The sequence below is a fragment of the Petaurus breviceps genome, unplaced genomic scaffold (assembly GCF_028583685.1).
Source record: "Petaurus breviceps papuanus isolate PSGF00001 unplaced genomic scaffold, PetGlider_PUasm1.0 37, whole genome shotgun sequence".
Classification (NCBI taxonomy): Eukaryota; Metazoa; Chordata; class Mammalia; order Diprotodontia; family Petauridae; genus Petaurus; species Petaurus breviceps.
In genome coordinates this window covers 101477944-101490077 of record NW_027186296.1, presented here as the reverse complement: position 1 = coordinate 101490077, position 12134 = coordinate 101477944, and the positions used below count along the sequence as shown (strand labels likewise).

The 12134-nt window shown below is 38.4% G+C and overlaps 2 protein-coding genes across 6 annotated transcripts in view; both read right to left on the bottom strand.

Moving 5' to 3' along the window:
- BUB3 (BUB3 mitotic checkpoint protein) overlaps positions 1–12134 on the bottom strand; it is a 555213-nt gene that overhangs the window by 212391 nt on the left and 330688 nt on the right. The window lies entirely within an intron of this gene.
- ACADSB (acyl-CoA dehydrogenase short/branched chain) overlaps positions 1–12134 on the bottom strand; it is a 67873-nt gene that overhangs the window by 23789 nt on the left and 31950 nt on the right. For 2 of the 3 annotated variants that reach the window (XM_069099157.1, XM_069099155.1), the window contains exon 5: positions 8926–9096. The exons of the other annotated variant lie outside the window; for it this stretch is intronic. In XM_069099157.1, the coding sequence (XP_068955258.1) occupies positions 8926–9096 (171 nt within the window). The remainder of the gene's footprint in view (positions 1–8925; positions 9097–12134) is intronic. 3 annotated transcript variants of the gene reach the window in all.

The window sequence follows — 12134 nt, the reverse complement described above, 5'->3', positions numbered from 1 at the left end:
CTTCTTTTCCTTGTAAGGCTGGAATTAACCTCAAACAGCATTTATTTTATAACACTTGGAAGCAATGATCATGTCATATTGTGCTTCATGGTTATGTGTTTGTGTCTTCTCCCCCTATTGGACTGTGAGTTCCAGAAAGGCAGAGAGCATGTTTTACCAGACTCTGTTTCCTGTACCAAACACCGCTCAGTATACAGTGGGCACTTGTTAAATGTTTATGAAATGGGTGCCAAAAGTACAGGTAGGAACTGAAAAGTGGGTGGTATAGACCAGGAGGTCAAGTGGGGGATCCTTGAAGTACAGAAGAGGTCAAGTGATATATGTAGGAGATCAGCAACTTTTTAAAGGGCTGGTGGCTTATCAAGGTTTCTGAAGCTCTTCAGAAGGCCACCCTGAGCTCAGCATCCAAGAGCTTCAATAAAATAGGAAGGAACAACAAAGGAAAAGCTTTTAGACAAGATGCCAGGATGTTTTATGGGGCTTAGCATAGACAGTCCAAGAAACTAAAATGGCTCAGGGGACCTCAAGTCCTCTCTCCTCTGGTTTTAGACTTATTCCTGCTGGTGGGCACACAAGTCTGAGGAAAGGATGCTGGCATCCACAGAAGGTAAAATCTGATCATACAATTTCCCGATGGAAGTCAAAGACCTGGATTGTGGCTGTGAAGTTTGGTTCCACCTACATTTCCAGGAGACAGTAGTAATGATCTCTATTTATCTCTAGTAAGTCTTAGCATTCATAAAGCACTTTCTTCACAAACTTTTGAGGAAGATACAGAAAGTATTAGATTGTGCTCAGGGAAGTTGTGACTATCTTGTGGTTTTCAAAGCTGGCAAGGGTCAGAACAGAAATTGGAACCTGGGTCTCTCAATTCCAAGTTCAGGATTCTTTCTGCTAAACCAGGTTTCCTGAAATGAGCCTGGCAAGCATCTTTCCACTAGATGGAAAATGGACTCACAGAAGTGGAAGGGAACATATATGTGTCATTCATCTAATCTTCCTTGCTGATAGGTGGTGAGATACCTAGGTTCATAAGACTGTAAGCTAACTGTCACTAAGATACACCTAGTCCAAATACCATCCCTATAGAAGAGGAAACTAAGACCTTGAATGAGTGGGAAAGTGGCTTATTTGCAATCCAAATCTAGTTCTCTTAGGCCAGAGTCCCAACTATTGAGATGTGACATCTCACCACCTTGGGGAGTAATGGTTGATGGATTGTCTTCCTTGGTTACTGTAAGGGTTATGGGCTTTAAAGATCTTCCATGCCCCATTGGACTCGCTGACGTAGGAGGAAAGGGTGGAGCAAGAGGAAGCAGAAGCCAAGCTAGAGTTCCTGTAGTGGCTAGCAGTGGCGGCGACAGCAGCAGCAGCAGCAGAGGCAGCGGCAGCGGAAGGGTGAAATCCTTTTTGAGTCAGCCAGAATTTCTGCTAAGGACTTCTGCAGAGGACTGCCAGGGGCTGGAGCTGCTGGGAGCACGCTTCCTGGACGCTGGGTGGTTGCTGTGAGTGGGGAGAGGAGGACCTTTGCCTGAGGTAGCCTGTTCTGTTTTAAAGGCTTGAGAATGTGAGTGCTTTCTACTTTATCTACCTGTGCCAATTTCATAACTACTCTGATGGCTTTGACTTTCTGGTTTTGGGACTCAGTCTTTTGGTATTTTAATAAAGCTTATTCCCCCATATAGCAAGCCTGATATATTTTGTGATGGATAATTACATCAGCATATCTGTAATTTCCATAGGCATTGTGAAATGGCATTGCTGATACATTTGGCAATGAGGATGGGATCACAAAATGTCAGGCCTCTATTTGGAAGCAGTGGGGCTATAGAGGGAGAAATGGCTATTCCAGGATGGGAGGATTTGCCTTATTCCTCTCTAGCCAGAGAATGGGCTAAAAGCATAGGGCCCTGTGAAAACTGGGAACCAAGGCTAAAAGAGGGAGAACCTGGAGATTTGAAAAAATTTTTGCAAGGAATACCCATAGAACCAGGCAAAGAACTGGCAGGAGTGTGCAGGAGAGGCTGGGTGCTGCTAACAAGTTATCGCCTTATGTGTAAAAGTAGGGATAAGCTGCTGGAGGAAAGAGCTCGGATGGCTAGGGAGTCAGCTGGTTTGCCTGAGGATTCTTCTGTGTCACAGCATTAAGAAGAGCAAACTAGAGGGACTCATGTGGTCCAGGAGCAAGCTACTATTCATGTAGCTAAAAGGAAGCAAAAAACTAGCACAAGGAATGTGCATGCAGCTTTTGTACAGGCTGGGCAGAGTTGCCCTGACAGCTTCCAGGAGAATGTGTGTGAGGAGAATGGATCAAGGTTAGATGAGGAGTCTTCTAATGTAGAAGCTCTCCCCATACGAAGAAGAAAACAGGAGAACCACCGGGGCAAAACAGAGTCCAGGGAGATAATTGAGGATTTCACTTAACAGGAGATCACTGATATATTGAGTAGATTCACCCAAAGAATGGGGGAGTCTTTAGTGTCTTGGATAGTAAGAATCACTGATGAAGGCCCCGGAGGATTAACACTGGACAGTGAGGACTGCTTAAAATTCATAAGTATCAGTCAGAATCCTTTTGTACACCAAGCTTTTAGGGTGAATCACCATATGCAAGGAGGTAACAACAAAACTAATCTGCTAGCTTTAGCTGCAGAGGGATGCAAAAAGCAATATCCTACTGAATCTATGCAGCCTAGGGGAGACAGACCCTGGTACTCATTTAGAGACTGTATGAGAAAGCTAAAGGAGGAGGTAATGAAAACTGCTATCATGATTGGAGATGCAAATGCATATTATGATACCCCCCTAGGGGTTCCTCATAGAAATATCATAGTGAAGACGTAAATATATCCTCCTGCATATAAGCACCTAATTCTGACTCTATTAATTGGAGAAATAGGGCACCCTCTTTCAAAGGTGCTGGATAAGATGGGGAATGGGAAAAAGACAAATTGCGAAGAGTAAACAGCCAGAGGATTCAGAGACAAAACAGACCAACAAGAAGGGAACTGTTTACTGCTCTATTAAGAACAGGGGTGGACTTTAGAATGAACAGGGAAGCAAGGAACCCCTGCAGGTACTTCTGAATCTGAATCTTTGTATCCAAGTTTGCCCCACCTTCAGGGGGAATAGGAGATAGGCCAAGCCCCAGCCCAGATAAAAGAAATATGCAGAAGAGATTGCAGACCCCATATTGGAAGAATGGATCAACTACTGTGACTAGGGCACTGATTGATACTGGGGCTGAGGCCACACTTATTTATGGAAACCCTGATAAGTTTAAACATGGAACTCCTATTACCATCACAGGTCTAGGAGACACTGAAATATCAGCCAGACAGGTTAAAATAACAATGAAAATTGGGCAGTTACCTAAGAAGGAATATACTGTGGTTGTTGTACCCATTCCTGAATACATCATTGGAATAGATGTATTGAGAGGCATGACTCTGAATTTACCTGAAAGGGAGATACCAATTTGCTGTGAGGAAGATAGGAATTAATACAGTTTTAGTGGGAAAACTAAAAATGGACCCAATCGCTTTACCTGAACCTTCTGAAGTAATTACTTTAAAACAGTATCGTGTGCCAGGTGGGCAAGATGAAATTACCACTACTATAAAGGAATATGTTGAAGCAGGAGTGTTAGTCCCTACAACCACAAGATGGAATAATCCTGTCTGGCCAGTAAGAAAATCAGATGGGACATGGAGAATGACTGTGGATTATAGATAGTTGAATAAGGTGACTCCTTCTTTGTATGCTGCTGTTCCAGATACCATCACCTTAATAGAAAGGATCCGGAAATATGATGGGACTTGGTATGCAGTTATTGACTTGCAAATGCCTTCTTCACCATCCCAAGAGACCCTAAACAATGGGACCAATTCGCTTTCACTTGGCAGGGTAGACAATATACTTTCACCTGCTTGCCACAAGGGTACATACATAGCCCCACTATTTGTCACAGGATTGTGGCTGAACAGTTGGATGAATTAAAGCTACCTGGCGTACAGCTTACCCACTACATTGATGATATCATGATACAGGGAAAAGATGCAAAAGAAGTGGAAAGGAGTTTGACCCTTCTAATTGAGCATATGAAAAATAAAGGGTGGGAAATTAACCCTGCAAAGGTTCAAGGACCAGATCAAAATGTGAAATTTTTGGGTATACAATGGAACAAGGGGCTACGGGAGATTCTTCCTCAAGCCCGACAAAAGATTCAGGATTTTCCTACCCCTACCAATAAGAAGGAGGCCCCAAAGTTCATAGGATTGTTTGGATACTGGAGGCACCACATTCCACATTTGGGACAGATTTTAAAATCTTTATATAGAATCACACGGAAGAAATATGAATTCGATTGGGGACTTGAGCAGAGTAAAGCTTTTGAAGAAGCCAACGCTGCCATACAATTGGCCCTAGATTTGTGGCCCATGCAAAATGGTCCAGTGGAATTGCAAGTGACTGTACAAGATGATTATGCAAACTGGAGCTTATGGCAAAAACAACAAAGCCGAAATGACCTTTGGGATTTTGGTGTAGGAAACTCCCTTCATCTGGAGTCCAATATACACCTTTTGAAAAGCAGTTGTTAGCTGCATATTGGGCTTTGGTGGAGACTGAACAACTGACTCTGGGCCATGAAGTGATATTAAGACCTGGAATCCCAATTATGACCTGGGTAATGAGTACCCCAGCTTCTTACAGAATTGGACATGCCCAAGAGGCTAGTATAATCAAATGGAAGTGGTATATTCAAAATAGAGCAAAAACAGGCAAAAGCGGAGTCTCTGCTCTACATCAATCTGTAGCAAACATAGAAATTGAGAGGAATGACACACCCCCTGAGCCAAAGCAACAGTTGGTACAGTCCACTGTAAAATGGAATGAGGGATATGATGTATTAACTGAGGAACAAAAGAGACATGCATGGTTTACTGATGGGACAGCAAAATATTTGGGGCAAAAAAGACATTGGAAAGCAGTGGCCTATAACCCATGTACTAGAAGGACTTTGGAAAGTACTGGGATAGGTGGAAGTAGCCAATATGCTGAACTTATGGAAGTATATCAAGCCATCAAAATAGAACAAGGAGGACAGTGTCATATATTCACTGATTCATGGGCGGTAGCTAATGGGTTAGCTACATGGATGCCCATGTGGAAAAATGAAAATTGGGAAATTCATGGCAAACAAGTCTGGGGCAAAGAATTATGGGAAGATATCTGGAACATGTCTTTGGTCACTGACTTGTCAGTTTTTCATGTAGATGCTCATGTGGCCCTCACCACATGGTGAGAATTGAACGTGAATTGTATTCAGAACACGTACAGAACGTGAATACAATGCTCATGCTGATCGACTCGCAAAGATTGCTACTGAACATATTGTCCCTACTTTGACAACAACTGATGATCCGGTATTAGCAAAATGGGTCCACCAAACAGCAGGCCATTTGGAGGTCCAGGCCACACACTAGTGGGCACAAGATGGAGGTATTAGTATCTCTCATTCACTGTTAAAACAGATAGCAGAAGAATGTCATATATGTCAATTGGAAAAGGAGCGAAGTGTTCCTCGAGTAGTTATTGGAGAGATAGCAAGAGGAAAAGTCCCAGCCCAAATCTGGCAAATAGATTATATTGGTCCACTACCACTAGATAAAGGATGCAGATTTATATGTACTTGTGTTGACACCTATTCAGGTGTACTAGCAGCTTGTCCTTATAAGAATGCAACCCAGAAAAACACTTGTAAAACTCTAGATCTCATAAGTCTATATTATGGAACCCCAATGCAGATTCAAAGTGACAATGGGTCACATTATCAAAGGCAATGAAATGAAGAAGTATTGTATACTAAACAATATAGAATGGATATATCATATTCCATATTATCCAGAAGCATCTGTGTTAATTGAAAGATGAATGGATTACTGAAAGAACAGTTGAGGAAGTTAAGTTCCAATAATTCATATCAACATTGGAAGGATAATTTGTTCATGGTTTTGCATAATTTGAATAATAGACCATTGGGAGGAAGTACACCTCTAGCCAGAATGATGACACAAAATCTGCAAATTAGAAAACAACAAACACATAAGATCCCAAATATTGAGTATTGGACCTTGAGGCCAGATGTCCCAGCACCGTACCCAGGAACACCTGGTTTGGTGGGGTATGATTTACATTGTTTAGAGGACTTTTTGTTGGACAGAAAAGAAATAAGAAAAATATCCACTGGGATATGCATAAGAATCCCTAAAAATCACTTTGGACAGATTTTACCCAAATCAGGATTAGCAGCTCAAGGAATACATGTATTGGCTGGAGTAATAGATTCTAATTATCAAGGAGAAATTGTTGTAACATTCCATAATTTAGGTGAAGGGCCCATACAGATTCATAAAAATGATAGGATAGTTCAAGTGATTATCGTTCCTTGTAAAACAATACCACTTGTAAAAACTGACCCTCCTTCCAAAATAACTGTCAGAGGAACTGAAGGATTTGGTTCTACTGATAGAATAAAACCAGGAGCTAAAGTATGGGTAAAACGGAAGCCAGATAATGTTCCAAAGGCTGCAGAGATTATAGCACATGGGAGGGATAACACTGTAACTATTGTTTATTCTGGAGAAGATGATTACAAAATTGTACCCTTAACTCATTTATTCTACCGTGAGTGAGGCTACAATAATCTGGTTATTGTCTCTTTGCTTCTTCTTGATTTTTTGTCTCTTCACCTTGTTTGCATTACATTACAGTTACCTACTCTGTCTGGGACTGGTTCTTTTTTTCTGAGACACGCTTCTCTTTACTTCTAGGCCATCTCATAGTGCCTCAACCAAAAATTAAGCCCTGGAGGAAGTAACCTTTTCATCCCTGTGAACCCCTATCCAGGGGAGTGATTCCTGACTGGGGATTGCTTCAGGTGTCCATGACATGCAAGAACAGGTCCAGCTACATTTTACTTTACTCCTGGATTATGCCATACCCTCCTTGGTCCGCCTCACATATTTCTAACTTTCCAAACCAGAATAAATATCCCTGGAGACCATTCCCCTATATGTTTTCTCAATTAGAATGTAAGCTCTTTTAGTCAAGAGATAATCTTCACTTTTGTATATGTAACCAGCACTTATCTTAGTGCTTGGCAAATATTGAGCATTTAATAAATGCTTTTTCATTTGTTCATTCATCTGATCCCCATAAATCTATATGGCAGGTACCCCTAAAACCACTTTAGAGGTAAGAAAACTAAAACTCCCTTGCCAAACACTGAATAGCTCACAGGGCCAGGACTTAAAACAGACTATTCAACCTGTAATAGTGTAAAGGACACTAGATTTGGAGTCATTGGTTCAAATCCTGGTTTTTCTACTTACTACCTATGTTACTTATATTAGAGACATCTCCACTCTAAATATTTACATTAACTATTTGTGCCTGATCTGTGGTAGAGGCTTCTGAGTTTGTACTGACTTCATCAGCCACAGTCGGAAACACTGTACCTTGACCCCAATATAGCTATCACATTTTGGTCCTCTTTGAGCATGAAAGACAACCAACTAACCTAAGTTACCTTAAGCAAGACTTTCAACCTTTATGAGCCTCAGTTTCTTTATTTGAATGAAGAAATTGGACTCATATTACCCAAGTGATAAATGGTCAAAGGATATGAACAGGTAGTTTTCAGAGAAAGAAATTAAAGCTATCTATAATCATATGAAAAAAATGCTCTAAATCACTATTGATTAGAGAAATGCAAATAAAAACACTGAGGTACCACCTCACACCAATCAGATTGCCTAATACGAGAGAAAAAGAAAATGATAAATATTGAAGATGTATGAAAATCGGAACACTAATGCATTGTTGATGGAGTTATGAACTGATCCAACTGTTCTGGAGAACAATTTGGACCTATGCCCAAAGAGCTATAAAACTCTGATCCAGGATTACCACTGCTAGGTCTATATCCCAAAGAGATCATAAAGAAGGGGAAAGGACCCACATGTACAAAAATATTTATTGAAGCTCTTTTTGTGGTGGTTAAGAATTGGAAACTGAAGGGATGCCCATCAACTGGGGAATGACTGAATAAGTTGAATGTAATGGAATAATACTGTGCTATAAGAAATAATGAGCAGGCAGAAAAACCTGGAAACATTTAACATGAACTGATTCAAAGTGAAGTGAGCAAAACCAGGAAAACATTGTACACAGTAACAGCAATGTTGTACAGAAACGTATAACAACAAATACACTGAGCGATGATCAATTATGACAGACTTAGCTCTTCTCAGCAATACAATGATCCAAGATGGTTCCAAAAGACTCATGATGGAAAATGTTAACCACATCCAGAGATAGAACTATAGAGTCTGAATGCAGATCGAAGCATATTATTTTTTCCTTGTTTTTTTTTCCTTTCTCATGGTTTTTCCCTTTTGTTCTTATTTTTCTTTCACAACATGACTAATGTGGAAATGTGTTTAACATGACTGCACATACATAACCTGTATCAGATTGCTTGCTGTCTTAGGGAGAGGGGAAGGAGGAAAAGAGGAAGAAAAATTTGGAACTTAAAATTTTACAAAACTGAATGTTGAAAACTATCTTTACGTGTAACTGGAAAAAAAATACTATTAAGGCAAAGGTATGTTTAATATACATTTTGCTTAAACTGTGATTTAAATGATGAAAAGTTTTAATACATCCAAAACATATGAATTTAATACCAAATCATGTAATAAAGGTGATTGAAGGAAAAAAAATTTTGATTTGATGACCTCTAAGGTAACTTCCAGTTCTAGATGCTGCCTCTTTATCTAAGAATAAACCATACAACTGCCACAGGATTTCAATGGAAAAAAAAATTAACGAAAAAAGGAAAGAATTCATTTTTAAACTTACCATATTAAGATTAGCATTTGCCATCACCAGAAAAACTCCTGCATATTCTGCATTGCTAATCCACATTTTGGACCCACTGATGATATAATAGTCTCCCTTCTTCTCAGCTTCAGTCTTTAAAGCAAATGCATCACTGCCAGCCTGAGCCTCAGAAAGGCAAAAACTTCCTATCTACATGTTCAAGAAGATAAAGATTCAGATTGTAGATGTATTTACATTTTTACATAAATTTATGAGAAGTCTGTATTTATAAGTTTGAAAAGTCATATTTTAGTAATTTTTAAAGTATGCAGAAATTATGTTTTAAACAATGCTATTTCTTCTAATAATTATTTTTTACATTTTTACCATAATAAACAGCCATGAGAACCATAAGGGGAATGAAAAATAGATGAATTAAAAATCAAAATAACTATGGTTAATAAAAAATGGATCAAAAATTTGCATTAGAAGTTACTGCCCTGGAAAACAGTTTTGACTAGAAATGTAATTATTTTTATTTTTAGGCATATTCAAACTAAATCAGCATGTACTTCAATATTTGGAGACTTCAGGGTGGCTAGGTGGCACAGTGAATAGAACACTGGACCTGAAGTCAGGAGGACCTGAGTTCAAATCCGGCCTCAGACACTTAACACTTACTAGCCGTGTGACATTGGGCAAGTCACTTAACCCCAATTGCCCTACCTTCCCCCCTCCAAAAAAGCAAAAAAAAAAAAAAATTGGAGACTTGCAGAAGTGGGAATAGAGAATAGTGAAAATGTTGAAAATCATGGTTCAGGATGTTAAGAAATAATAGGTCACAGGCTTGAAGACTATACACATATAAAGCCTCATATCTATCTAACATAAATAACTTCCACAAAAAGGGAGCTGAGAGGTGCTAGACTATGTTAACATGATCACAATGTGAATATCACAAGAAATGTAATTGATCATATTTTAACACACAGGAAATATTTGATTACTGATGTGTAAATCATTACTCAGTTGTTTATTATAGTCAGATTATTCACTTTTTTTTTTTTTTGCCTTTTGGAGGGCATTTGGGGTTAAGTAACTTGCCCAAGGTTACATGGCTAGTTTTTTTTGGTTTGTTTTGTCTTGTTTTGTCTTTTGTGGGTGTTAAGCGTTTGAGGTTGGAACTGAACCTGGGTCTTGCCGACTCTGGGGCCGGCGCTTTATTCACTGAGCCACCTAGCCGCCCCCTATTATTCACTTTTTAGAACAAAAAAGCAAAGCAGAAAGACAGAAAAGCAGATACAATACCAAAGCAGAAAAATATAAAAAAACTGAGACATGATATGCAATTGAGGAAAATGCCATTTAAGTTATTCAAACAAGTTGTTAATGACAAAAAAGGGAAATGAATAATTGAATAGACTTGAAACAAATGATAATCACTTTTCCAAGTAAGTTTATTCAACATAAACCAATTTCCATAACAAGGCGGCCAAAAGAAACCACATCAGCCAGCATATTATTGCAAATAAAAAGTGAACAGGAAAATATTACCTACTGACCCATATGCTTCTGTTCTCCTATAGTTCTTGAAAAATCTTTATGAGAATAATCTACATGAGCACTGAGCACATCAGAAACGGGCAGGCTTTTTACAAACAATATTTTAGAGAAGAACATGACTAAGAGGTAGAGAATACAAAACCCCAATAGAATTGATTGTTTACTACAAAAATAATGTGATTTGCTAAAGAAAAATACTTCTTCTAAGGTTCTCTTTTAAAGTCCTCTTTGCATGTCAAAACTGTTAGATTCCTTAAAGATATAATGAAAGATAACTTCAATTCCATTAATACTGCTCATTTTACTTTTCATTATTTCATGCAAGTCTATGTTTTTCTACAATCATCAAACTCATCACTCCCTATATAGCACAATAATATTCCATCACAATCATATGCCACAATGGTTCAGTCATTCCTCAATCAACTAGTAGTGGTATTGCTGGGTCAATGTGGAGGCATGGTTTTATAGTACTTTGGTTATGGTTCTAAATTGTTCTCCAAAATGGTTGGACAATTGACAACTCCACCAACTGTGCATTCTTGTCCCAAATTTTCCACAGGCCCTCCAGAATTTGTCATTTTCCTTTTCTTCCATGTTAGACAATATGACAGATGTGAGGTGGTATCTCAGTTTTTTAAATTTGCGTTTCTCTAGTCAGTAATGATTTAGAGCATTTTAATGCAACTACTCATAGCTTTGATTTCTTCTTCTGAAAACTGCCTGTTTATGTTCTTTTATTAACTAGGGAATGGCTCTTATTTTTACATATTTGGCTCAATTCCCTATCTATGTATTTGAGAAATGAGGACTTTATCAGAGAAATTTGCCATAAAATTTCCCAGTTTCCTGTTTTCTTCCTAATTTGGGGTGCATTAGTTTTGTTTATACAAAACGTTTTTAAGTTCCATTTTATCCAAAATTATCCATTTTACTTTTTGTGATCCTCTCTATTTCTTGTTTGGTCACAGACTCTTCCTTTATTCACATATCTGAGAAGTAGATTTTTGGAGAGTTATTTACTTAAATATTACCCTTTATGTCTAAATAGTTCACCTACTTTACTTATATTTATAAATTGTTCTATTTGATTTTCTCTTGCTATATGGTGTGAAGTGATGGTATATTCCTATTTTCTACCAAACTGCTTTACAGTTTCCCCAGCAATTTTTGTCAAATGGTGAGTTCTTACACAAAAGTTTGGCTCTTTGGGTTCATCAAATACTAGATTACTATGGTTATTTACTACTGTTTATTATGTACCTAATGTATTCCACTGACCCACCACTCTATTTCTTTGGCAGTAACAGATTGTTTTGATGACTACAACTTTGTAACATAGTTTGAAATGAGGTACTGCTAAGCCACCTTCCCTTCATAATTTTTTTTCATTGACACACCCTTGATAATCTTGACTTTTTTTCTATCCAGATTAATTTTATTATTTTCTCCCAGCTCTATAAAATAATTTTTTGTAAGTTTAATTTGTGTGGCACTGAATAAGCAAATTTACTTAGGAAGAGTTGTCATTTTCGTTATATTTGCTCGGTCTACCCATGAGTAATTAGTATTTCTGCAATTGTTTGGATCTATTGTTATTCTTGTGGAAAATGTTTTGTAATTGTGTTTATGTAGTCCCCGGGGTTGTCTTGGCAAGTAGACACCTAAGTATTTTATGTTTTCTT